Genomic DNA, 27999 nt, shown 5'->3' with positions numbered 1-27999 from the left:
GAAGATGGCTGCCGCATCGGCGTTAGAGTTCGACGACGACGACGACGGGGTTTCGTGCGGTGCTCTCGCGCGAGCACCAAGTCCAAGTCCTAAACTCTCGGTTGGTTCGGTTATATTATAGATCGATTTTGTCCACTTTCACTGTACAACAAATATTTAATATAGCGAGTCTATGGTAGAAACTACATTAGCTTTAATAGCTCTAGTGGACATTGAAATAATATAATAATAAATTAAATATTTATTCATTTATGATACAATAAATAATTATCGATTTGACAGTGATGTGTGGTATTGGTGTTTAGTTCATCTAAAAGTAAGATTTATTTTTATCTAATACTCTACTGAATTTATTTTTAATAATATAAATAAATTATTTTTTCTATAGGAAGAAAAAAAAAAAAAAAAAAAAAAAAAAAAAACATACGCTTGATATTACGATAGACAAGGAGGGTGGTGGTAAAATGGTCTATATCGTCTAGAAGACGACATTGTTAGTAAAAATAAAATGTCATTATATTTGGATCGTGGTGGTATTAGCCAATGCGTGGGGATTCATTGAAAGTAGACACGAGATATGTGTTTAATGCCGGGATATCATCCGGGAACAAGTCACTGAACATCTATTTAATTAAACAAATTAAAAAAAAAAATTATCCGAAGAAATTAATGTAAATATTTAGTGATGAAACGGTATCGTTGATTACTGGTGATAATTATCTGGTCGTGAGTCTAGTCATTGAACTTGTTTGGCATGTCCACGAGTAGATGAATAGAAAAAAAAAAAAAAAAAAAAAAAAAAAAAAATCTATTTCTGCTGTAGTTACCTCATAGCTCACATGAACATGAATGTGTGAAAAAAAATAGCCATTGGATGTGTAGATGCCTATATATATATATATATATATATATATATATATATATATATATATATATATATATATATATATATATATATATATATATATATATATATATATATATATATATAGATATTAATTATCTACAGTGGAACTAGCTGCAGGCGACAAGAAGGGTGTTTTAAGGTGGTGTACTCGGGGGGTGATGATGGTGCCGATGCCAGTGACGGCGGCAGTGGCGACGTTGTGGTGGTCTCTTGCTGGTGGAGCTTTTAGTTCTCTCACAATCAGCAGAACCAACCCCTGTAACTAGCTGCACCCTCTTCTACCCACTTGCCAGCAGCAGCAGCAGCAGCAGCAGCAGTAGTAGCAGTAGTAATAGTATGATGGCTGCCTAAAATGGACCGCGCTTATTATTGACGAATTTTATTCCTATTCCATCATTCGAGTGATAATATACTGACTTGATTACGCTACTATTTCTAGGTTAAAATGATTTCTAGTGATTTTCAGGGCGTGCCGTGTAATTACCATTAAAAAATTCATTGTAAAAAATTTAATTTGTTTCATTACTTTATTTTATTTTATTTTATCGTTAACTTTGTTAGAGTTTAATAGCATCATTATCTCTGATAATTTTTTAATCACTTTGATTGGTTAATTAATTTTTATTGATACTAATTGTTGTTTTTATGTAAAAAGGAAAAAAAGAAAAAATTAATAATGAAAAAAATGAGTGCTGTGATTAAAAATTGTTTAAATATTTCTAGGCATCCAAATCATCCGGGTAAATTGGTATTAAGGCATGTAGGCGACGAGAGTACGGATCAGAACAATAACATCACAATGACGAGCGAGGATTTGTTACAGCCAGGCCATGTGGTCAAAGAACGTTGGAAAGTTGTAAGTTAATTAACATTATAATTACTTTTAGTAATAATCATAATGATGATGATGATGATGATGATGATGATGATGATGATGATGATGATGATAAGCATCACAGGTCGAATGATTAACATCTTTATATGAGTAGAGTCTTTAATCGACTAGACCGTTATTTCGTTTATTTATTTTTCATTTGATTAATTAAAAAGATCAGTCGTGTCACACATAAATTATCTTACATTGTGTACGACTGAAAGACTAATTAAATCTGCAACCTCAGATTTATATTTTAACGAGAGTCAATAAAATAATAATACCTATTAGAGCAATTGATTGGGTAATCTTTCATGTTTAAAAGAGAGAACACGATCGACTGACCGTACAAATTTGGAGTGGGAAACCTTATAAGAAGACTAAACTCTGTAGATCATCTCTTAGTACAGAATTATAAAAAAATAAAATGATGCAATTGACCTCATACTATTTTTTTCTACTGTGTAGATGAGGAAAATTGGCGGTGGTGGGTTTGGTGAAATTTATGAAGGCCTTGATTTACTGACCAAAGAGCAAGTTGCTCTGAAGGTTGAATCTGCACGGCAACCAAAGCAAGTTCTTAAAATGGAAGTTGCGGTTTTAAAAAAGCTCCAGGGTAAATATTAATATTCAATACCATTGTACAATTATAATCAGTTAGAATCCTTAGATTTATTATTGATAATTGACAATCAAGTCTTTTTATTTATTTATTTATTTATTTATGTTTGTATTTTTTGTTCCAGGTAAAGATCACGTGTGTCGTTTTATTGGTTGTGGGCGTAATGACAGATTTAATTATGTCGTGATGCAATTACAAGGTAAAAATTTAGCAGAACTAAGACGTGCGCAGCCTCGTGGTGCCTTTTCTCTGTCAACAACATTGCGACTTGGTTTGCAAATTTTAAAAGCAATTGAAAGTATACACCAAGTGGGCTTCCTACACCGGGACATTAAGCCGGTAAGAATTTTTTGTTAAGATTTTTATTTAATAATTTATTATCAATCATTACCATTGCGGTCATTATCAACATTTATGATATCATAACATTGATAATATACTCATCATGATTTATTGCAAAGATGTAATCGCGGTGGTACGACTTGTTATCGAAAATAAATATAGTTAAAGTGGTCGCGAGGCAACAGTATATAAATCGATTAAATACTAAAACTTTTATCAAAGGTAAAATGCTTTAATTTTAATAATATTTATTTTGAAATTACAGTCAAACTTTTCTATCGGTCGTCATCCGTACAATTGCCGAGTTGTCTATATGTTGGACTTTGGGCTTGCTCGTCAATTCACTACTGGAACTGGTGAAGTACGACCTGCACGTGCTGCGGCTGGTTTCCGTGGTACAGTTAGATATGCCTCAGTAAATGCTCACCGAAATAAAGAGATGGGTAGACATGATGATTTATGGTCACTATTTTATATGCTTGTGGAATTTGTTAATGGACAATTACCTTGGCGAAAGATTAAAGATAAAGAACAGGTGAGGAGGATTATACTGTAAATACTTTATTAATCTTTAATCCTCGTGTACAAATATTTGTTTTATTCTGGCTTAAAATTTTTACTTTCAAATAATCATTGTTTATTTTAAATACAGGTCGGAATTCTAAAAGAAAAATATGACCATCGTTTATTACTCAAACACCTTCCATCAGATCTTCGGCTCTTCCTGGAACATATTCAGGTACTTGATAGAAAATAATTAACCAAAATAAATAAATAAAACAACAACAAAAAAACATCTATACGCCTTCAAACTATTTATGATTTAAACGTGTGAGGAATATACAAGCATTAGTTAAATGCAGGACTAGTTGGCTAATGTTCAAATTGTCATATATAAGAGATAACAATGAGGCCAAGGTCTTCCGTGGACCAAATCTTTGGCGCATAACGTATAGTTTTTCCGGGTGCACTTTGTCATATATATTATACATATATACATATATATATACATACGTACACTGCATAGATTCATAATATCGACGGTCTAATCAGCAATTGGTCTAACTCCTTATTATTTTGTAGAGGGTAATTTTTTAACATTTTAATAGATAATTAAGATTTAATGGTTTTTTAAGGTGAGAATAAATTTTTATCTAATTGTTTTTTTTTTTGAACAAATGGAAGATTTTCTAAAATCGAGTTAGACAATTTGGTAATTAGAACGTCGATATAGATGTATTTATTAGATATAATTGAATTTAATTTAATACAGTAAATTTGTTTAACAGAGTTTGCAGTACGCGGACAAACCTGATTACGCTATGTTAGCTGGTTTGTTTGAAAGATGTATGAAACGTAGAGGTGTAAAACTTAACGATCCTTACGATTGGGAAAGACCATTAATAGCTAATGAAGGTTTACCAACTACGAGGTCACTGCCTACAGTAACGGCACCGCCTGCCCTTACGACAGCGACAACTATAAACCAACCGCCGACTACTCCAAACGTAGACACCAATAACCAAGAAAATGTTGAGCCAGACAATCGAAAGGAAGTGAGTAATCATTATCCATTAGCAGCTTGTCATTTAATTAAATTCAGCATGCATGTGCATATATAATGACAATTATAAATTATTTCTACTATTAATATAATAATATAACAATCGATAAAACTTGATACTAATGATAATAATTATTATATTTAGGCGAAGATGGATCTTGAAAGTTTATGCAGGCTGCTATTGGGCCACGACGGATCACCAGTTCCATTAACATCGGCAATAAGTAATCACGGAAGGGATAAAAATTGTAATGCAACGATACAGATCACAGACAATACACACCAGCCAGCTGGACAACAAGTCGCGTCGACTCCTCCAGTTCAGGGTTCACCGAAGAAGCGACGCGCCGTGTCGATGGCCGTTGAGCCTCAGTCACCAGTTCCGCCGGTTGAAAAACCTGTGGATAATGAGGGTGACGCTCTGATGGCATCTGCACGCTCAGCTTCAGAAGTTCCACGTTCGAAGCCAGTAGCCAACGCAGCTGCACCGTTGAGGAAGTCTGCTAGCGGAGCTACTTTCGCGAGACTCCGTGTCGTCGCTCTACCAGAGACAAACGCCACTGGGGAACCACCTAGTCCAAGGATACAGACTGACGTCGACGCTTCCTACTGCTCTTACGATGTCACCAACACTAAGCAAGCCGGAAATCAAAGCCCAGTTACGGAACAGCGTGAGCCATTACGAAGAGAGCCCCGCAGACGCGCGAGAACAGGACGCTCGGCTATGCGAGACTGTTCAATAACACAATTTGCACAAATTGATGATGACAACGTATCTGCATTACAGCAAGTGACACGAGGCGGCGGGGGTCTTACACTAGCGTCCCAGTGGAAATCCCAGTTCGATGATTCCGAGGAGACTGACAATGAATGGAAGGGTGAAAATTTACAGAGTCCGGAGCATAAAGGTGTTGCACCGTCTATTGTTCCTCAGGTAAAAGGAATTTCTTTTTTTTTTTTTTTTTCCCTATTTTATTTTATTTTACGAGTTGCTCCTCACTTAAGGTCAGACGCTAATAGAAATTGTATAGTATTGAAAGCTTTATCAAAAATATATCGCGACCCAAATGCCAAAAGGGCGTATAAAAAAAAATTATGCGCCCTTTTGGCTTTAGGTCACTACATTTTTAATGTCCTAAAGCTAAATTAATACTTTATTTCTAACAAACAATTTCCTTTACCAGTGTGTACTATTACTTTTTTTTTTATTTTGCTGTATCAAGTTTAAGTGTCACAAAATTTAATAGAAATCAAGTATCATGATTCCCAGCTAATAAAAATATTTCATTTTCAAAGCTTTCTCAACACTCACATCGTCATCGTTTTATCAAAATCATTTTATCGATTTCAAAAAATTTACATAATATTAATTCATTGGTTTTTTTTTATTGACGAAAATTTGTATTTGATATTCTAGCAACGTCTGGCCTGTATCTACACTCCTGCTTGATATTCTTCTCTTCCAACGGTGCACTGCGATGCTAAGCTTCACCAACGCTTTTTTTTTGCTTTATAATTTCGTTTTTGTTTTTTTATTACCTGCTTAAGCATCACCAACTTACTCTATTACTAGTTAGTTCAGTTATTTAGTTTATATCATTATCATATCACAAAGTGATAGTAAAAAAAAATTTATTTGGTTAAGTATATCTACTATTATTATTATTATTATTATTATTATTATTATTATTATTATTATTAATTTAATTTAATTTAATTTTTGGTATAGCCAATTTTTGCAATTTAAATATCAGAGCTGTTTTAAAAAAGATCAATTTTGGCTTTGATTAATCATGAAAATATAAGATGTTTTTTTTCTTTTTTTTTTTTTTTTTCATTTTGCTGCTTTTTTTTTTCTTTTTAACCTTTCATCTCTGTCGTATTAATAGTGCATGGAAATTAATTTAGCAAATCTTTGACAATTTTCAGAATTTTTTAACAAATAAAGTATGGCAAAAAAAAATTTTTTTTAAAATAATTTTTCGCCAACAAATTTATTTGTTAAAAAAAAAAATTAAGTGACTGCTAACTTTAATGTCGCTAATAGTGTACTTTACTGTTTGGTGAAAACAGTGACAATTGTCAGAAATAAAACTTTGAGTGTGTAGTCCACAGTTGATAGCGAAGTAGCAGCAACAGCGACTCCGATAGCTGGTGGATATCAAGAGCCAAAGAGTCCACAAGCTCAGGCGTCAACTGTGACACCTAGTGCGTCTTTGCAACAAGCGGCTCTTGCTGTCCAGACAGTGCTCTCGCGAATAAGCGAGGATTCACCGCGGCCTGGACCGCATCACAGATGCTTAAATATTACGGGAATAGAAAATTATCCAGAGCTTCAAGGAGCTTTGCCAAGAGCATGGAGTGTACCGGCGCTGGCGTCACACGTTCGTGCTCATCTAGAAGCACCTTTGGTTGGTACAATTTTAAATAAATATTTTTAATTATTGAATTGATCATTTTTCATTTATTAAATTTATTTTTAATTATTTAGGTCCAACAAGCCGCGTTTGATGATTTACTTTACGAAGTCGATGTAATGTGGAACGTAGCAATGCGATACGACGAACCTAAAGAAAGTCCTACTCATCGACGATCAAGTGTTCCAGCTATTGAATTTGCGTCACCAATACTTCCAGGGACTCCAGCTGGTGACGAAGAAGAGCAAGCCGTTGCCGGGAGATTAGAAATTAGGGTTGTTGATTCTACTGGAGGAGCTACGGTTGTACAAACAACCGCAGACAAAGAACCACTACAAAGTAATGTTTTAAATGTTTTTTAACGATAATCGAATTATTTAAAGAGGATTATTAAACTTAAGAGCTACTATTATTATTTCAGAAAAATTAACGAATGGCACAGCGGGTAGCCCAGCTAGTCCAAACCCGGGACCTGACGAGCCATCGATATATTACGACGCGACAGAGAGCCGCGTAAATACAAGTAATACATCCGCAAATAAACCAGTCACAGCACCAACAGCACCAAATTCCAATCCTGTGACACCCCGTGAACCCAAAGACAATAAAGACCGCGATAATTCACGGCCACACAGCGCTTACAGTAAAATACCCGTACCCGTTAAAAGTCCACGCTGCTCTTTGTCTGAATCGACACCCGATGCAAATACTCCCAATACTAAAACTGGTACAGGCAGTGAACTCGAAAAGTCACCTACCACATCAACTCAATTAAAGGACAAGGAGTCTGGTTAGTTTATTTATTTATTTAATTATTAATTTACAAAACGATAATAGCGATTTTATTTATTATTTTTTTTTTTTTTTCGTTCAAGTAGTGTAAATGTTTTGTCTTCAAGCTGATGTTAGCAGTCGAATTAATGACAGCACACATTATACTATTATTATTGTGTATCAATATTATTATTGCATAATGCTTGAAGTTAGACTGTTCTTTTGCAAGAGGCTTTTTTTATCATTCACATACACACTTTTGGTCAGAGCAAATTCAGTTCATTGAACCTATTTTATTTTATTTGTTTATTTTAAATATATAGTTTTAAAAAAATATAAAAATAGCTAAATTTATTAGTGTTATTATCAATGTTAAATATTATTATTATTATAGTTATTTCGCAATAAATTTTATTTTGAGCTTCTTAGCATTACTAACACCAATAACTTTTAGCAACCAAAGGCAAACTGATCACAGTACATACAATGGAGACACCTCAGCTACGAAGATGTGCAACATTACCTGACGCCAGACCTAATCCAGTGCCGCCGTTGACGTCTACCAGTTCAACGGAGGATGAAAATTTAACTGGATGTACCCCGGCGTTGAGACGACGCCGACAGAGTGAAAAGTATGTTACTCATGCCAGTCAACTTAATCTACGATTCCAGAGACCGCAGCGACGAAGACCCAGTTCTGAGGTCTTGTCTAAATTCTACCCACGAGGCGTGCCCTCGTACCTACTCGAAGCAGGTAAAAGAAATGAGGAAAGCAGTGACAATGACTCTGACAGCAGTGGCCCACCAAACACACAACCACCACCTCCGCCTTCATCACTACCGCCTCATGTGGCTGAAAATAATGCTAGGTATGGCCGTTATCATCAAACAATTTTCAATAGCACGGACTTCTACTATTGGTTAATCAGTCCCCTCCAGACTTTCATGGAATTTTTAGCCCTCCCCCTTTTAATTACGATTTTAATTTTTCGTGTTTTGTACTACCACTGTATGATTTCTTATTACCATTTACTTTGTAATATCCTAATCAGTTTATCAGTTTTGCAGATAGACTGGCATTATTTTTTCCTAATGTAAATAAATGTTTATACTTTATTTTATTTAAAAGCATAAACCTAGTATTGTTATCTTAAGGGACACGCCTAGGGTGACAATCTAAAAAAAAAGCGATTTTTGGGAATTAAAAAAAAAAAAACTGCCTACGGCCTATCTATTTTTTTTTAATTTCACACTAGGTGTGCCTTTTAAAAAATTACAAACTACTTTGAGTGTTGTTTCTAATTGAACCCACTCACAATTCAACTGTTAATTATGTTAACATTATTTTGTAATGCACCAAGTATTATATTTCACACTCATATTTGTTTGTTAACACACTTCATACATTAAAAAATGTGCTATGTACTGGATGAATTTTTGCTGCATGAATTTATCACGTTTTTTTTTTTTTTTTTTTCGAAAGCTTTATTGATATTTTATACGTAAGATTCAGATATTATATAATATAATAGTTTTTTTTTTTTTTTTTATTTTACTGTGAGTAAAAAGAAATATCGGTGTTTATAAATAAATGATATTTATGTTTCAGATGTCGCCGATTCAGACCAGTCCCAGACACAGCGGTAGTTAGCCGAGAATCGTGAGGGGTGGTGATTTGAATCTGCATTGGTCTTGATTCACATCTCATGCTATTAATAATAATAATGGATAAACACAATAAAAATAGAGTTTTACCACAGCCAACTAGGAATGTGATACCTTTTTGGATCAAATAAGTATAATAGAGCTTTTTTTAGTAACTGTTTTACAGTAATAATGAATTCATTAACTTTATTTAAATAGTAATAATTAATAATATTAATCTTAATTGGCTGGCGGGAAATCGAAATCATCCCTAAAGTTATCAGGAGATTTAATGTGAATGTCACTGTACTTATTAATAATGTATGTGGATTAATGCAGTGCGGTTTGTTGCAATAACTGTTATTATAATTATTATAATACAACAGTTATTATCGAAATGAGATTATAAAAATTATTTTCACTGTGGTGATACTTTTGGGATGATTATTAAAAGAGAGCAAGTAAACTAACAACCAAGAAAAAAAAAAAAAAAACGTTTTAACCAAGCGCACGATCTCCATTAAAAGATATTTAAAAAAAATTTATATATCAAGAATAACAAGCATTAATTGATGAACTAAAATATTGAAAATGAAGATTGTAAATGAAGTTGTTTTTAGTGTTCTCTTAGTTTATTTGCTGATCGATCGATCATTTTTTCGATCGTTATAGCTGTTTGATGGATCTCGAAGTGATGAACTAAAAAAAAAAAAAAAAAAAAAAATAATATGTGAAATGTACAAACAAACAAAAATACCAGACATCTAGAAAAATTTCACGGATCCTCATTTTTAAATGCTTTAATAGTTGAATGGCTCTTGTGTGAAAAAAATTTATGGAACGATATGACACGATGATAAACAAAATATATCTATAAATATAAAAATAAATATATATATTATTATATTTGGCCTTGTCTATGCACTGAAAGCCAAAATAATCTGCAGAATATTGTACTATGAGAGTCTTGGTTTAAATTATTTAAATAATAATAAAAAAAAACAAAAATAACTTTTATTTTAAAAATTAAAATAGATAATTTAAAAAATAAAGCAAAGAATAAGTTTTGAGACTCTTGTAATAAACTATTAGCTGCAGTTCGATATTAAATATGAATTGGATGAAAAGGCGGTCGATTCTTTTTAGAGTAATTTAAATAAATAGGTGTAGCCTTGAGATCGGGGCGAGTGTGCTAGTCTTTATAAAGCCACCATATATATTTCAACAGAATGCAACAATTTTTAATTAAAAAAACAATTCAATTGTTATTATTATTAATATTTTTATGGTTATCGCAATTTTTAACAGCATAAAATATTTATTTAAATTTTAAATCACGATTATTCCGTACTGTGGAATTATTTTTCCTTTTAATTATTGTTTAGGTATTTGTGATTTTATTTATAATGATTTATTATTGAAGAAAAAGATTATAATATAGATATATCGCGTTACAGATGCTGTAAGAGTGTATAAAAATTCTGTGTTTATTTTTTTAAGTCCAAAAAAATTTTTTTTCAAACTAAAAATTTTTTTGGACTTAGAAAAAATAATAGAATTTTTATTATACGCTCTTATGACATACCGAGGTGAGTCCTGGGAGCCGTAAGGGCGTATAAAATTTTTTTTTTTTATTTCTGACGTCGATTTCTGAAAAAAAATTTTTTTTAATCTGGAACGCGATATATAATAGTTATTTAAGACACGTGAATCATTGAGTTTGTTTTTTTAACTGTACGTAAGAGCAATACAATATTGTTGTGTGGTTACGTAAAATTCAACAGAATATGAAATGAAATGAAATATTCGTATTTCTTTATAAACAATTTAATGGAATTAATATTATATAATTATATTGTATGATTCGTATATATATATATATATATATATATATATATATATATATATATATATATAAAAAAAAAAAAAAAAAAAAAGAAAGAAACATACCAAACGCAATTATCCGTGTAATGAGTGTTAAAGAAAATGTGTCGCTTAAAAATTATATAATTATTAAAATAATTGGAGTGAATTATTAAAAAAGAAAAAAAAAAATGTATACCAAAAAGACAAAAAATGCAATATTAATGTTTATAAAATATGAATATTTATAATCTCTAATAATAATAATAAATTAATAGCTCTTTGTTAATTGATGTCTGGTGATAGGCTAGTGATAATTTGCGATGAATATTATTAATTTAACCGTGATTATAATTAATTTATAAATCTCGCAATTAGCTAATCTAAATCTAGTCACAGCTAATGCAACCGCGTAATTAACCAAGCAATCAACTTCTCAATTATTTATTAAGTTAGCGATCTATAATATCAATCAAATTAATAGCAAAAGGGCTTTATAATAGTAAGCCTTTATAAATAATTAAATTGCATTAAATTAACAAAATAACTTGAATTATAATCAATTATTTGTGCCATGATTGAATTATAAAATTGTTTTATCCTTATTGTATTATCAAAAATGAATATTGTATCTACGTTATGAAAAAAATAATTAATTTAATTAATTAATTCAGTCTTTTGTGAGCATTTTTTAAAAATGTCTCTTGAAACAATAGATTTTTGAAACACTATTTTTACTGATGAAATAATAATTACACTTTCGTTAGTATTATATTACGAATTTTATAATTTAATTTTGTTTTAATTTAATTTAGTGCAATAAATTAATTTCTAAGTAAAAAAATAATTTGGATTTAAATACTAGAGGCCAAATTAATGATATCCTATTATTTGTATAACAATTAATTATCAATAATTAGCGACTGAGCAGTATTTTTACCTAAATTAATCAATTGATTTATTATTAATTCGCTTCCATATTTATAAACAAATGCAATGTGCAATTTTATTCAACGTTAAATATTATTTATTATTTATAATTAATGCTTTTATTTTATTTAATCGAATTTATAAAATTCTGCATTTTTAAAATAAATTACACTGAAATGTTTATATTGTTTAACTAAATTGTAATTGAAGGGGACAAATAATTATAAATTAATCGAATGGATAGATTAATAAAAGTATAAAAAATGTTGCATTCCGTTGACAAAACCGCCCAGCATCATTTAGGTTCTTGTACATATTATTATAATGTACCGTAATTGACTCAATATTAATATAATTATCACAGAAGAACAATTGAATTTAATTAAATAAAAAATAATTAATTAAATCCGTAAATATTTATTAATCATTGTATCTTTTCTCCGCTTTGTGATCTACACATTATAAATAAGATTAAAAAAATATAAAAAAAAGAAAAAAAAAATTGTCAGTAAATGTGAACTGTAACCGACTCTGAATTCTCTTAATCCTTAAAAAAAAAAAAAAAAAATTTAATCGAGGAGAAGGATAACAATAAATAAAAATTTTAAATAAATTGTAATTAAGTCGTCCACAACAAAAAATAGCAAACAGTCGTTAGTTTATAATAAAGTCGTGATTAAATAATTTTATTTAATTGAAGACAAACAAGAAGATAAAAAAAAAAGATATAAGTAATTAATAAGTAAATAACAAAATTCATAGTGCTTGTAGCTTAATACGTCAATCAATAAATGGAGGAGAGTATGTGTTTGTTTACATAGACTTTTTGGGTAATTAACGAAATTACATACAGTAGTTTTATATTTACTAACATAATATGATACTGAAGTTGACAGATCTGTTGATGTTTGAAATTTTTTTAGAAATTTATGTTATAAAAAAAGTTTAATTAAAATATTTCATGAAAATTAAGTTAGCCGACATTTAAAAATTTCACGAATTGTTTTTTTATTGAAAAAATTATTTAAAAAAAATTTTTATTTGTAAAAAACTTGAAAAATTGTAAATGCAATTTTTTAAAAATCTTTTTTTGTTTTAATTTAATTATTGAAAAAAAATTAAAAGCGTCGGCTAACTTTAGTATTATAAAATTATGAGTGAAAATTTTTATTAATTTTTACATGTGGAACTTTTTAATTAATTTTTTTTATATTAATTTAATTACTATAAAATTCTTAAAATATTTTTAATATCTGTCAATTCCAGTGTCATTAATACTATTGCTATGTAAGTCGTTAAAAAAAAAAAAAAAAAAAAAAAAAAAAAAAAAAAAATCAAATTCGGGTTTCCCAATAACCTTTTTGAAAATTTCCCGCCTTGAGACTGATGAAAAGAAATGACGTAACATTTTGTTGAGGTTGGCAACATTGGAATAAATTTTAAGCCACTCGTGTTATTGTTTATTACACTTGTTTACAGGCTGAGTATTATTATAAAAATAAAACAATGCAAATAAATACGTATAATTGGTGAAAATCCATGTAATTAATAAAATTTTGAATTTTGAGCAACGAATAAAATCATTATTTCAAAATAATTATTTAGTTATTAAAAATTTATCTGTTTATTTGTAAGTATCTCAATAAAATACTTTTATTTATTTTTTATTTCATATATTTTATTAATTTTTCACTCATAACCTTTTTATTTTACACACATTGTTGCAATAGAAGTCGATAAGTTTCTAAAAGGTTATGTTTTTTTTTTTTTGTAGTTGTGAGACAATAATTAATAAACAATGTACGGTCCAATATTAATGAATGCTTTGAAGAGATATGTACCTATAGTAACTCTGCCATTCGCCGGAATAATTGGATTTATTGGATACAACTTAGAAGGATGGTTGTCAGACAGATATACACCCTCCACTGAGCCTGTCATTGATCAGCGTAAGGAAAGGCTGTTGAAAAACATGGATTCTGATGGAGGTCAATCTTCAACGAAAGTTAAACACAACCCATTGGATGTAAATTTGTCTCCTTCGCTGTCTAATAGTCACTAATTAAATACTTAGTTTTTATTTAAAATCTCTACGCATTACTCTGGCGGTAATTTTTAGTAATGTGATTGTACAGACTATTGAGACGTTTAATTGTAAGTGTAATATTCATTCATTGTTATTGTATTGTTCTTTTGAATAATTAATATTTATTTTTTGAATTAAATCATTGAGATTTAAGTTAGTGTTTATTGTAAGGATGCCAAAAGATTAAGGAAGATTAAGGAAGATTCGAGGTGATTTAGCAGTAAAATAAATAGATCAAATTTTTTAATGATTTGAAATATTTTTTTTCTTGAAAAACTCAAATGATGTTATAGAATAAAAATATTCTGTATATTTATCATAGTATCTGTCACTATAATGACAGAAATTTAAAACATTAAAACAGTGATACAATAATGATACTGAAATTAGCAGACATCTGACAATTTTTTTAATTTTTATAATTAATCACTTATTAAAAAAAAAAAAATATTTTTACAAAATTTTTTTTATTAAAACTTAATTGTTATAAAAATCAAAAAATTGTTAAATGTCTGTTAAATTCAATACTCAAAGGATAAAAGAGTTAAAAATAATATTTCATCATCAATAATATAAATCAATGATTTGTAAATGCAAAAATAACAGAATGTTTTTCTCATTTGTCATAACTGAATTTGTAGATAACAACGTGACTGTAGACATCACCAGGTCGAAGAATGCTGTCGGGAAAGTTTTCATGATTGATAGCATCCGGATAATTCTGAGTTTCAAGACAGAAAGCCGCGTGCTTGAAGTAAGTATGGCCTTCCTTGCCAGCGATACCAGTAGCGTTTCTATCTGGAATAAAGTTACTGGTGTACAATTGAACGCCGGGCTGATCGGAGTAAACTTCAAGCGTCCTTCCAGACTCTGGATGTTTGACTTTGGCAACCAAACGTTTATTATTTTGACTCTTAAACTTGTTATCTTCAGTAAGGCAGAAGTTGTAATCATACCCTCCACCTGGAACTTTGTCAATGACATCACCGAAGACTGTAGGCGATCGTAAGTCCATGATGCTGTTTGCTACGGATCTTATTTCACCCGTTGGAATACTCTCAGCGTCAGTTACTGTCCAACGATCCGCGTTCATAGTTATCGAATGTTTATACAGCTCTGCTGAATTAGTACCCTGAAATTTAAATATTTATATCAATTAATTTTTGATAAAAATCAAAGCTCTAAAAAAAAATATTTTACATGGCCAGCTAAGTTGAAGTAACTGTGATTGGTCAAATTAATCGGCGTAGCCTTAGTACTACAAGCTTTCATTTCGATTTGTAATGATCCATCGTCAGAGAATTTGAATATCGTTGTAGCTATGACGTCTCCCGGAAAACCTTCCTCATTATCTCCACTCAAAAGAGTCATAACCAGTGAATCATTTCTGATAGTTGACTCCCATATTTTAGAATTCCATCCTTTGAATCCACCGTGAAGAGTATTATCGCCGATATTTTTCGACACCGTGAATTCAATTCCATCTACTTTAAATTTACCTTTACTAATTCTATTTGCAACGCGCCCTACTGTTGCACCAAAGTAAGGGTTATCTTTTCCCAAGTATCCTGTTAAAATAATAATCCATATTATTAGAAAAAAAAAAAAAAAAATGTAACCGCAAGGTTATTATTGCTATTAATAATTTAAAAAAAAATAATAAATCAATACCATCAATATCATCAAAGCCCAGAACAACATCAGCGACATTTCCACTTTTATCTAGTGTCCTCACGGCTCTTATCGTAGCTCCGTAATTTAACACATCAACTTCCTGTTTATTGTTATTTTTCAATGTAAATAATTTAACTTTTTTTCCTTGCACACTGCCCCAAGGTTTCATCTCTATGCTGCAGCAAGCCATCGTGGATCTGCAAATTACAATAATCTTTAATTATTTCACACTCAGAACGCAGTTTACCAGGATGACTAATGAGGTGACAATTGTAGATGTACGCGAAAACACGTATGTAATTATAATTACTGATAGTACGAGTGGTTGCATAACCATTTTATTTCAATAGCATGGAATTTAATCTTTTTTCCTCTAAACCTACGCCTCAGATAAATAACTCCTACTTACTTTTTCTTGTTTACAAATAATTAGTTAAGCTTAATATTCTTTCAAATAATTTTTTTTTTTTTATCAATAATTTGTATCAATAAAATTAAAACAATACAGTGGATTTGGAGCAAAGATAAGTAAATGCGTTGCCAGACACAAACCAAATACTGAATGCCGCACCCGGGAAGAACCTCATTGAATTTATTGTCTGCTGAGGCATCATACTACTACTAAAATGATTATTTAATCAAGTTACTTGTGATTTAGATTTTTTATTTCGCTCTGCAACGATTCTCGAGCCGTTAAAAATTTTTATTACGTTATTATCCAATACCTTTTTAATTCTTTGGCATCTTTATCAGCATTGCCGTCATTTAAATTCTCCATCTCAGTCAATTCACTTGTTAATTTTTTTTCTTTCTTACTATTTATGTATTGGTTTCCATAAAATTTGCGTTTTTTGACTCTATCCGAGTGACTTTTTCTTCTATTTTTCTTATTCATTTCTTAATTATTTCTCTGTCGCTTTTTTTTTTTTAAATTATATTTTATGCGTGTTCGGGTTCAATGATTGTCAGCGATGAAATATATTTTGAACAAGTCTTTAAATTAAAGACTTCCTTATACACACATTGATACTGCAATACATGTAATTTATAATGTGTATAAGTGAGTTTTTATAACATATACTTGAAAAAATAAAAAAATTAAAATTTTTTAACAATAATATTTAATTATCTAACAGTTTATTTACTCGATACTCATATTTGTCATTGAGAGCAAGCAAATATTATTGAAAATGAGTCAACAATTTATTTACCTGGGAATTAAATGAGGTATTAGTGTAAGTATAAAAAATAATTAAAAAATTTTCTTATCACCAATCACTAAAGATACCCATAACTATATAACTTGATGATTTTCTTTTAAAATTATAATTCAATATGTATTTAAACTGCGCAATTTTATATTCTAGGCACGTGGAGAAAAAATCTATTGCTTTTTATTTTCTATTTATAAAATGAATAAAAATGCAAATATTCTTAAGGTTATGGAGCATGAAAATTTCATTGATTTAACAGAATATTAGATATATTTTACATTCATCAAGATAGTTGACTGCAAAATTTTATTAAATGTCAGATTATTTTTATCTAATTAATTTTTTATGTTTAAATATTAATAAATTAAATTAAATAAACTATTAAACATATTATGTTTTTCTTTTAATTCTTATTTTTTTGTAATTTTTTTAAATTAAAAAAAAATTTTTAATTTGCTTTTTTCCCCAAAAAATAAAATTTACTTGATGTACAATTAATGTACAATAAATAAATTAAAAAAATTATTAAAAAAATTTACTTTATCATTTTAGTAAAATATGTTAATTCTACAAGGGTTCTTTTGCTTCATTGATCAATTATTATAAAAAAAAATCATTAATACATAAATTATCGTACTGTATTTAACATTAAGAAATGTTAAATCAACAAACTGAAAATATATTTTTTACGCTTACATGGACTTTAAAACTATACGTCGTTAAATAATAATATTTAGAATAACAATTATTATTATTATTATTATTATTATTATTACTAATAATGGTAATATAATATACGAACCTAAAGTAAATACTTAGAAGAGTTAAGAATAAGAGCTTGTTGCTTTTAATTATGCAGTGCATTTCAAAAGTTTAATTTAAATTTATTTTATAAATTTTATAAAGCTATTCTTGATCTCTCGAGTATTTGAAACTTACTGGTGAAGGGGACAACAGTTTGAATCATTTTAAAACTCAAGGATTATATTCAAGGATCAAGAAAATGAAAAAAAAAAATTACTTGATACATTAATTTAACGGCATCAAGTTTTTAACGAAATTTATAAATAATTTTCCTCTAATATTTTGTGTTAAAGATATAAATCTAATCATCTTTAAATTGATAAAAAGTAGCTTTCTTTCTTATTATTTCGTTATTAATTGAATAAGTAATTAATTTAATTGAAATATTTTAAATATTAGATATTTAAAATTAATAAATTTTCTTTGTAATAATCTGAGAAGTTTATCTATATAATGTAATAAGTCTCCAAGTTTTACAGAAAAAAAAAAAATTCGGGGGATATATATTTGTTATCAGATCTCTGTCAATTAAACAATTAAGATAGAGTATTTACATTATTACATCGAATCAGAGACAAATAAAAATTTTTATTTCTCTGCAAACATCTGACATATTTTCATAAATTAAAAACTTGTAATTAAAATATATATTCATCGCTTTTTCATGGTAATATATATATATATATATATATATATATATATATATATATATATATATATATATATATATATATATATATATATATATATAATGATAGACTCTGAGAAAACAGACGTAAATCTTAGAAATAATTAACATAAAAAAAAAACTATCTGATGATTGAAATAATTAGTAACTAAAAAATGGTGATCAACTTATTAACGCCTTAAGCAATTTTTTTATCTTTAAAATTAAAACATTCAATAAGTTGTTACGAAATAAAAGTTGCATTAACGTCAGTAGAAAATGTGATAGCTTCAGCACTTAAAATATTTCGGAGAATAGAATAATTTAAAATTCTAAAATGGTCACTGGTAAAATGAATTTTATAAAATTTTAAATCTCTAGATTAATTTTTATAACTTATGCTACGTATTGATAACAGTTTATTGTACTCGCTCGGCAAACTATGTTATTATTATTACTTCTGTGTTTATATAACTAAACTGTAAAGGAAAATACGTCTTAGTTTGAACAACTTAAAATTAAATAAAAAAAAAGTGTCTCTGACGCACTTTTAAAACAAACAAAACTAATTTTAATTGTTATGTTATAAACAATGTATTTTACATTAAAATCACGAGATGTTTTCAAGAGTCTTCAGTATACTATTTTAAAATATTTACAACACATGGTCAACAGCCTTGATCATTTCTTGTAATCATGTTGATAATTCCCTCTCATTTAAATTCTATCATGCGATATTATTCTTTTTTTATTTCATTATCATCAAATAATTTTTAATTATTATACAATTAAAAATCAATTATCATAGAATCAATCATATATTTTTTACAATAAGAATATTATATAAATTAAAACTAATTTTTGTGCAAATATTTTTTAAATTATACAATAATATAATGATATATTAAAATTAACCGATGTTAAATAATTTTTAATCTTTTTTCGACAATTAAATTACAAGGAAAAAAATAGTTGTAAAAAATTGCATGGATTATTTTAAAAATTTTCTAAATGTGAATTTTTTTATAATAATTTTTTCAATAAAAAAAATTATAAAAATTTTTAAATGTCGGCTAACTTTATTTTCATTAATATAATATAAAATTAACAAATTAAAAAATTTTTTTTAAATTTCATATGTTATAAAATTAAAAACTTTTAGAATTTTTTTATTAAAAACTATTACAAAAAGAAAAAAAAAAAAAATTAAAAAAAAATTTATTTGTAAAATTTGATTTTTTAATTAATTTAATTTATTAAATTAGAACTAAAAAATATTTTTAAAAAATTGCACTTACAGTTTTTCAAGTTTTTTACAAATGAAAATTTTTTTTTTAATAAAAAAACAATTTTTAACATTTTTAAATGTGGGCTAACTTAATTTTCATACTTTAGTATTATTTAAAATAAAAATATAAATTTTTTGAGATTAATTTAAGTTTTAATTAAATAGTGTCTGGTTAAATTCGCGAATAAAATTGGATATATGCCAACAGCAGTACCATTATATATATATATATATATATATATATATATATATATATATATATATATATATATATATATATATATATATATATATATATATATATATATATATATATATATATATATATATTATATATATATATATATATATATATATTTATATATAAATAAATAAAAAAATATTACCCAAGTACGTAAGAGTATTTATTACTGTCCCCTACCATGAAAAAGTTCCCTTTCCCCTGAGAATAGGCCTGAGCGGAAATCCCTCCACCTAGAATGTGCCGGTGCAATACGACTTAACTTTACTCCAAAACCTTGCTTGCATTGGTCATTCCTTCATTCACTTTCAACGTATCGTTCGTCAGAGATACTTGGGCTGATAATTACTCCCAACGACGGAAAATATATTGCTAACAAAATATTAATATTAATTTTAATAATAAATAATAATAATAATAATTAAAAATAAATTTTACCTTGTATAGAAAGTTCAACTTGAATAACTAATAATTTATTTATAAAAACTATAAATAATAAAATAAAACGAGGCCTTGTAGTCCGAACAATAATTAGCGACTGAGTGAATTTTGCTGGTTTAAACTTTGTTTAATAAATAATAAAATATAAATCCAGACAATGGGTATGCAAAGCAAGGTATGTTATATCGATAATAATATGTATAAATATTTGTGGGTTGTTCAGCTCAGTGCAATGTTCGATAACGAAGGTGACTAAAGTGCGATAAAAAAAGATCGATATTTAGTGCAATAAAACTCTATATATTATTTTTTTCTATCTGTAGTTGTATTTGTATGATTTTTGTTCCATTTAATTTACATTAAGTAATACAATGTAAGTCGGTCGTTATGACCGGAAATATTGTTGAACATTGTAAACGTGGCAGTTAAACCTGAGGACTGACTATTTCTAATACAAACATTAGTTTAATAATTAATTAATTAATTTACAATTTTATTCCAATGAATTTAGGTATTTTTTAAATTAATGCACATGTATTTTCAATAATTGCACCATTTTTTAGTGATTACAAATTTTAACCATTTCATTGTTTTTTTTTTTTTTTTTTTTTATAAATATGTATAAATAGAGCTTTCAATTCACTTGAAAATTTCTCCTTGTTCTAAATAATTATTATTAGTGACACTGAAGTTGACAGATATTAAAAATTTTTTTTTAATTTTATAGTAATTAAATTATTATTAAAAAAAATTAATTAAAAAATTCCACGTGTGAAATTTAATACAAATTTTAAAAGAATTTATTTATTGTAATTGATTTGTTAAAAAAAAATTATGACATTCGTTAGCTGTCACTTGACAATTATTTAATTTTATTTAACAAAAAAATTATTTTTAAAAAATTGCATTTTTTATTTTTTTTTAATTTCTAGATGTCAATTTTTTTTTGCCATAATTTATTTTTTATAAAATTTTTAAAATTGACAGCTGACGACTAACTTCAGTATCATTATTATTTAATATTGTTTTAAAAAAATAATCCAAAGGGAGTCTCAAAAAATTTTTAATTTGATACTTAATAAATTCTAAAATGTTTTGTTATCGTCAGTGTTAATGACAGCGATAATTTAGATATGATAACAAAATATTTAATATTATTTTATTCACCAGCATGACTAATTTATTAATAATTTTTTATTGTATTGATTTTATGTTTTAAATTAATATCACATAAAAATAAAAAAAAAATATTTCCTTTACTGTCTGGTTTTATTACAATAAAACCGATATTTATCATTTTTATTAGTTTGTCCTTAGAAATAATGAGCATTGTGTTAAATATAAATGAATTACAGCAATAAAAATTAAAAGTAAAATAAATATTAATAAAAGTGACATTTTTTATCTTAAAAATAATAAAAAAAATATTTCAACAAGTTATATAACATTGTTGCATATTGGCATTAGATCTCATTAGACAAGATTAAGCGATTATGGTCTTATAATTTATCAAAATGTAATTTTCAGTATTCCAAAGACGTTTATGTAAATATTGATCGCGAATTCGCGCAGGCTCAGCTAGGCACTTTATATATAAATATACATCATAGTACTTAACTGGTTTAGTTATCTTCGAGGTCGTTGTTAAAACTGTATTAGTGTTGTTTTTTGTTGTTTTAACATTATACCGTATCAGTTATAAAATGCACTTGCAACAGCACGTAAATACTGGTACGACAGCTAGGCAAACTAGGCAAACTCGGAGGTTGTTACCTTCCTCAGGATCAGATAGTTCTGGTAAACTCAATGAGACTTTTCATTACGTTGTGTTTGCTCAGGCAAGTCTATTATAATTGTGACAACTTGATCTGTACTACGGCGTTATCGAGTACTAGTAAATTATTATTTTTTTAGTAACTTAAATTAAAAATTAAATAATAAGTTATTGTCATTAACAATTCAAATAATAATTAAGCCCTTTTCATCACCTAGGACTTCTGTACATCCAAGCACATGTGGATCAGTCATCTGTTTAATATTCATTAAAACCTGTAACATTCTATTGATCAATAATTTTAATAATCCATTTAATTAAATACAATTATCAATTAATAAATATTTTTTATTTTTAGATGTCTGATAGCAATTCCGAAATGAGGGCTACTGCTGCAAGAATATGTCGTGATTACCTCCATGGTGTGTGGAAGCATGTCAATGCTGATAATATAGTATTCAAGCACATAAGGTAACTTATAAAAAATAATTATTGAATAAATGAATAAGTATTTAATAAAATAATCTAAATATTCCAGCGGCGGACTGAGTAACTGGGTGTATAATGTCCAATTACCTGAAGGTACGACACCTCTGCGTGGAGAACCGCGCCAAGTATTACTCCGAATTTACGGACAAACTCACGGTGAGCGTGCCATGGAAAGTATTATTACTGAGTCTGTGATTTTTACGTTGCTGTCTGAACGTAAACTTGGCCCGAAACTTCATGGAGTCTTCCCGGGAGGCAGAATTGAAGAGTACATACCAGCACGTCCGTTGCTGACCAAAGAACTCGCTGATCCTGAATTAAGTGCGATGACTGCTGAAAAAATGGCGCTTTTACACATGATGCAAGTACCTATAAACAAAGAACCTACCTGGTTATGGGACACCATGGCCAAGTGGCGCACTACTGTTGAAGAGGTGTTGAAAAATGTTGATGAAGTTGATACGCACTTGATGAAGCATATTGAGTACATAAAGTCTATTAATTTTAGCGCTGAGATCGCTTGGTTTAGGTTGGTATTTTATATATTTTTATTTTATTATTTTCTTATAGTTTGTTTGATTTATTAAAAAACAAAATTTTATTTATTTATTAAATTAATAAATTACAGATCTTTAGTGTCACAACACAAATATCCAATAGTCTTTTGTCACAATGACATGCAAGAGGGTAATATATTGCTACGTCAAAATACCCGTAAACGTGAATTGGTAATAATTGATTTTGAGTATTGTTCGTACAATTACCGAGGATTTGACCTGGCTAATCACTTCGTTGAGTGGCAGTATGATTACACAGCTGAGGAGTACCCGTTTTTCCATGAGAGAAAAGGAGCTGGACCAACAGATGAACAAAAGGTATGTTGTTGATGGCTAAAAAATATTATTCAATGACAACGGGTAAGAATAAACCTTGATTACAATTGAAAGTTACTTTTCGTTTATCGTTTTGATTTTTTAAATTAATTGTTTCGCCGTTAAATTACATTGAATCTTTATTTGTTAAAATACACGAGCGTATACGTGGTCTGTTTTAAAAGTTAACTGAAAAATTTTATTTACTTTAAAATTCTTTTAATGAATTTTAATGTGATAAAAAAGGATCACGTGTACGCTGTACTGTAGTCCATTAAATTCATAAAAATAAAAAATCGTAAAATCAAAAAGCTTAAAAATAGAGAGATAAAATAAATCGGGTTAATATTGAGGGATAGGACTACGTTGGCGTGCGTTGCGTGTGTATGTATCAGTTTCACAGGACTCTAGACTGCAATTCTCGATGAGACAAGGCTGATGCCTGGTTGGGATTCTAATGGATTCTAATCATCACTGGATAATGATGAACATATGATGCTGCGGCATTAGGTGATGGGATATTGGATCCGAGAGAGTATTTAACTCAGAGAAAACTCAATGAATAAAATTAAGTATCGCTGGGAGAAAGCAACCACAAGGCTGACTCATGATTATTGCCAGAGCAGTCATATCAACTCGAGACACAGCCCTGTACTGATGACGGGGACACAACCTCTGGGTCCCGCAGTGAATCTTCACTTCTTCAACACTCGAGTACCGTCTACACGCACTCTACTCTCAATAATTATTCAATTATTAAATAATCAATCTCCGTCAATAAAACAATTAAGCCGCTTGTGGCTTATTCAATCTTGTCAACTTTCATCAAAGGATCGTTTGAAGACATGAGATATACTGTACAACGGTATATGTTATCTCTTCACTTCCAAACCATCCTCTCTATACTTATTATTAAATTCTAATTTTGTTCAATTTATTCTATTGACAAAAAACAAATTTTCATTTTTTTTTTTTTTTTTTTTTTTTTTTTCCCATTCATTCATTCACTTTTTATAAAATCTTTATAATTTTTTATTATTGTTTACTTTGTTTTCATTTTATTATTAATTTATTAAAAATCATTTTATCATGGGAGAATTCGTTACAATATATATAAAAACAAGTTTTATATTAAATCGATAAAAAATTATTTTATTTATTTAATTAAAAGAATTTAAATAACGGAGAATAGTAGATTTTTTTTTATTTATTATCAAGAAAATTCTAAGCGGTCAGTTAATTTATTAATAATTATTATTTTTAATAGCTCCACTTTATACGAAGCTACTTGAAGACAACTGGCAAAGAAGGAACTACTGAAGAAAACCGTTTGATGGAAGAAGTTAAAGTATTTACACTTGCTTCTCATCTGTTTTGGGGATTATGGAGTGTTGTTAATGCTGGACATTCAAGTATTCCATTCGGCTATTGGGTAATTTTTATTTATTTTTAACGGACACAATAAATAATAAAATAAAAAAAAAAAAATCTGATTAATATTAAAATTTAAATATTTGTTTGATAGGATTATGCAGTGTGCAGATGGACAAGTTATCAGCACTTGAAAGAAAAAATAAATGCATCAATAAACAATGAAAGTCAACCACAATGCGGAATTAAAAGAAAAGAGGATCACACGGACTGAAGAAATATAAAATATACGCGCAAAAATGTCTAGGCTCTTAATATTCTTCTTAAGAGCCAAGATCAATTCGATTGCTTGAAAGATCTTGCGATAATCAGCAATCGTTTTAAACAAGATAAGACGAATTACATCTTTACTGAGCATAGACCATCGTTTTAATTACAACAATAATATAAAAACGATGATTTAAGTATATGACATCATAAAAAAAGGCTTAAGTATGAGTAAATAGAAAACATCTACATTTACAACGAGTTGGTTGATAGCCTACGTCGTTAACGGATAAAGAAAAATATCATTTATTAATAATAATAATAATTATTATTATTATTCTTACGTTTCCTTTTATTTTTATAAAACCAACAATGGAATTTCAACCAAGTATAAGCAACGGAATTTGAATTAAGTATACGAGTCGATGACTTATACCGAAAAAAATGTTCTTTGTTATGATATGGATAATATTAAGTACGACTGAATGACAAATTATTGTACTTAATAATGGCCGAGTGATTAGTACTTAAAGTTACTTTTTTTTTTTTTTTTTTATAAAAAAAACTGACTAAATTGTGCACTTAAAAACAACGTAGCTAAACAAAATAGTTAATTTTTAAGCTTTGTATTTTTTATTTATATTCATTAGTTGTGTTTATTTTGAGTATGATTTAAAAAGTTTGATGAAAAAACATTTTATATTTATTGATAATTAATATTATTATTTAACAAACTAGCTTTTGTAATAAATTTATTATTATTTTTACAGATTAATGTATTAAAGTACCTTTAGGTCGTTATGTATTTTTATAATTAATTCTGTAATAAAAAAAAAATATCATTAATATTATGTTTAACTCGATTTTCTTGATTTGTATTCCAATTAAAAAAAAATTATAAATTTTATTATTAAATTAAATATTTAATTGGTTATAATAAATTTATAAATATTCATTTAAATTTACTTATCAAAGTATTTTATATACTTATATTAAAAAGCTTCTTGGGGTAACATGTAAGACTTGTATGCATTTATAAAATTAACAATCGCACGTTTTATATTCCATCTTGTTTCTTGTAGAAATTTAAATGCCCACTCTTTGTTCATAGTGGTAACATGAGCCAGCTTTTCGACCATTTCATCTTTTTCCCTTGTGCTCATACTAGTTAACTCATGAGTATCTTCAGCCAATCTTTTCTCAAAATTAGGAGAAATCGGTCGAGTGATGTTCGTATCAACGTGGTACTGATCATTGATTATAATAAATTCATCATCTGGTTGGGCTTGTAAAATAAAAGTGCGATTAAACGACAAGATTTGTCCTCCAGAATTGACAATTTTGAAGTGTCCATGTACGGTAACAGCAGTGAAATTTCTACAGTGGTACAAAACGTCGTACTCGAAGGTCGTTCTATCGTGAAGGCATCGAGGAAGTTTTTTGAGCGCCGAAATTATTTGATCTGATCCGCAGTACAGTAATTCACGGCATCTGTTTAAATCTATTTTCTCAGAAATGTTTCTATCAAAAGTCATATACGCTCCGAGATTTTTCCTCGAAGCTCCGGGTTTCATGTTCAGAGTCAAAGAAAAAACACCCTGCTTGTGATAGAGACCGTGGAGGGTTGACTTGTCTATCTGATCATTAATCATAAAAAAATGGTAAGCAAATTGTTTTGCAAGTTTCTCAGCTTTAGGATGAGGAAAATAATTTTCAACAATCGGCGGCATATTTAAATTTTCTAGATCAATTTCGTCGAGCTTCAACAAATGAGGACAGTATTTTTTGGCCGACTCGATGTACTGCTCAGCGCTGGAATAGTTTTCGCAGAGTGGATTCCCGTCCAACCAGAGCTCTGTTATCTGAAAGGAACGTATGGGTGTCAAAGTTTCCATGCCCAATAAATTATTGTTCCTCAAGTCGAGACTCTTCAGAGAAGACAAGTGAGGACATTCCAAGGCAGCAAGACAAGTCAGGTCATTATTCTGAAGATTCAAGTGCTCGAATGGTGCCACAGCTGACTTGGTCAGTCTCAGAACATGACCAAAGGTGCGAGTTTGTGACAACGGACAGTAAAATTGCTTAGCGATGTCTTCATGACGATGGAAGTTTTTCAAATTGAGGCTCTTCTTGTCAGCGTCGTATCGCTTGGCCACAGATGAAAGCAACATCGGTTGAATTGGAACTCTTAAATCCTCAATGGAAGCAAAGCCCAACGTTATCACAAGAATCAATGGGTCGTTATTCGGTACCTTGATTATTAAATTACTTTTGCAGAGTTTTTCAATAGCCGGACCGCAATTTCGCGCAATGAAACAGGTGTCATCCACGCCGGTTGGTTGATAACGCACAGGCAGCAGGTCGGCCGGCTCCACTGCAGTGAGAATTGATTTTAATACAAATTCTTTGTCATATTTACCTCCATGAATTATTTTTATTCGGTGCCAAGCGTCGTTGCGTGCCATCAAAGCTCGTTCTTTGAACATTCCATCGTTTTTTATTAATTTTGTCGCAGATGATACGTCTAACTGGACGGGGGCTAATGGCATGCAGTTCATCATTATTGCGCTATAAATATTATTGTTTATCAAACAGGTTTTGTTTTTTTTATCATAACACTTGCAATTTTTTTTATTTTCACAATTTTCGTTTACTCGTGAAAGATTGTTATTTTAATCAAAACAACACAGAATACGCCGACACCTACACACATTATACTTAAAAAAAAAAAAAAAAAAAAAAAAAAAACTCAAGTTAGTACTAAAAAATACTCACAGATGGCCGCAGTGGAAAATTAAAAGTTACATTTCTATTTTACCAGCAGAAAATGTAGAAGGCCGTGTATTTATTTTCACCAACAGACATTTAATAATA

General features: G+C 28.7%; 4 protein-coding genes and 1 long non-coding RNA gene across 21 annotated transcripts; 3 read left to right on the top strand and 2 right to left on the bottom strand.

The window, feature by feature from the left end:
* The first annotated feature begins 58 nt into the window (after nt 1-58).
* On the top strand, nt 59-12343 carry Asator (tau-tubulin kinase asator). Of its 11 annotated transcripts, none has more exons than XM_074241390.1 (14): nt 59-316; nt 389-493; nt 1631-1763; nt 2250-2397; nt 2528-2742; nt 3011-3280; nt 3398-3484; nt 4035-4301; nt 4455-5243; nt 6418-6720; nt 6801-7065; nt 7148-7516; nt 7955-8369; nt 9110-12343. In XM_074241390.1, exons 3-14 carry the CDS (start codon nt 1707-1709, stop codon nt 9162-9164), a joined length of 3240 nt encoding a protein of 1079 aa, XP_074097491.1. In that variant the 5' UTR covers nt 59-316; nt 389-493; nt 1631-1706; the 3' UTR covers nt 9165-12343. The 11 variants fall into 11 exon arrangements, with proteins under 11 accessions (XP_074097491.1, XP_074097488.1, XP_074097490.1 ...); XM_074241387.1 differs by having other exon boundaries at nt 389-671; XM_074241393.1 differs by lacking the exons at nt 59-316; nt 389-493 and adding exons at nt 551-671; nt 1010-1346.
* A 1711-nt stretch (nt 12344-14054) lies between these two features.
* On the top strand, nt 14055-14273 carry LOC141526403 (uncharacterized). The gene is made up of 2 exons (XR_012479018.1): nt 14055-14091; nt 14171-14273. It is a non-coding gene; the product is annotated as an uncharacterized LOC141526403 (long non-coding RNA).
* A 127-nt stretch (nt 14274-14400) lies between these two features.
* Nucleotides 14401-20225, bottom strand: LOC141526396 (galactose mutarotase). Of its 6 annotated transcripts, none has more exons than XM_074241412.1 (4): nt 20092-20225; nt 15695-15894; nt 15224-15591; nt 14401-15155 (listed from the first exon to the last, which is right to left on the bottom strand). In XM_074241412.1, exons 2-4 carry the CDS (start codon nt 15885-15887, stop codon nt 14640-14642), a joined length of 1077 nt encoding a protein of 358 aa, XP_074097513.1. In that variant the 5' UTR covers nt 15888-15894; nt 20092-20225; the 3' UTR covers nt 14401-14639. The 6 variants fall into 6 exon arrangements, with proteins under 6 accessions (XP_074097513.1, XP_074097510.1, XP_074097512.1 ...); XM_074241409.1 differs by having other exon boundaries at nt 20057-20109; XM_074241411.1 differs by lacking the exon at nt 20092-20225 and adding an exon at nt 18931-18949.
* Nucleotides 20226-20256: 31 nt separating this feature from the next.
* On the top strand, nt 20257-25215 carry LOC141526398 (choline kinase alpha). Of its 2 annotated transcripts, XM_074241414.1 has the most exons (7): nt 20257-20527; nt 22345-22403; nt 22485-22597; nt 22665-23144; nt 23244-23490; nt 24755-24919; nt 25013-25215. In XM_074241414.1, the coding sequence occupies exons 3-7, from the start codon at nt 22485-22487 to the stop codon at nt 25130-25132; spliced, it is 1125 nt and encodes a 374-aa protein (XP_074097515.1). In that variant the 5' UTR covers nt 20257-20527; nt 22345-22403; the 3' UTR covers nt 25133-25215. The 2 variants fall into 2 exon arrangements, with proteins under 2 accessions (XP_074097515.1, XP_074097514.1); XM_074241413.1 differs by lacking the exon at nt 22345-22403.
* LOC141526394 (nuclear RNA export factor 2) lies at nt 25013-27853 on the bottom strand. The gene has a single exon (XM_074241405.1). The coding sequence runs from the start codon at nt 27684-27686 to the stop codon at nt 26118-26120; it is 1569 nt and encodes a 522-aa protein (XP_074097506.1). The 5' UTR covers nt 27687-27853; the 3' UTR covers nt 25013-26117.
* Between the last annotated feature and the right edge of the window lie 146 nt (nt 27854-27999).

The sequence above is a fragment of the Cotesia typhae genome, unplaced genomic scaffold (genome assembly GCF_013202065.1).
Source record: "Cotesia typhae breed Kobodo isofemale line unplaced genomic scaffold, CoteBio_Ctyphae contig_33, whole genome shotgun sequence".
In the NCBI taxonomy this organism is placed as follows: domain Eukaryota; kingdom Metazoa; phylum Arthropoda; class Insecta; order Hymenoptera; family Braconidae; genus Cotesia; species Cotesia typhae.
This window is presented reverse-complemented; position numbering and strand designations above follow the sequence as displayed.

Coding starts and splice junctions, on each gene's coding strand:
- LOC141526398 (XM_074241413.1), top strand. Junction 22,598..22,664: donor ATAGTATTCAAGCACATAAG/GTAACTTATAAA, acceptor TAAATATTCCAG/CGGCGGACTGAGTAACTGGG. Junction 23,145..23,243: donor GCTGAGATCGCTTGGTTTAG/GTTGGTATTTTA, acceptor AATAAATTACAG/ATCTTTAGTGTCACAACACA.
- Asator (XM_074241387.1), top strand. CDS start 544: ATGCGTGGGGATTCATTGAAAGTAGACACGAGATATGTGTTTAATGCC. Junction 2,398..2,527: donor GGTTTTAAAAAAGCTCCAGG/GTAAATATTAAT, acceptor TTTTTGTTCCAG/GTAAAGATCACGTGTGTCGT. Junction 7,517..7,954: donor ATTAAAGGACAAGGAGTCTG/GTTAGTTTATTT, acceptor AATAACTTTTAG/CAACCAAAGGCAAACTGATC.
- LOC141526396 (XM_074241407.1), bottom strand. CDS start 16,592: ATGAATAAGAAAAATAGAAGAAAAAGTCACTCGGATAGAGTCAAAAAA. Junction 15,895..16,422: donor GATGCCAAAGAATTAAAAAG/GTATTGGATAAT, acceptor TGTAATTTGCAG/ATCCACGATGGCTTGCTGCA. Junction 15,156..15,223: donor ACTTCAACTTAGCTGGCCAT/GTAAAATATTTT, acceptor TTTAAATTTCAG/GGTACTAATTCAGCAGAGCT.
- LOC141526394 (XM_074241405.1), bottom strand. CDS start 27,686: ATGATGAACTGCATGCCATTAGCCCCCGTCCAGTTAGACGTATCATCT.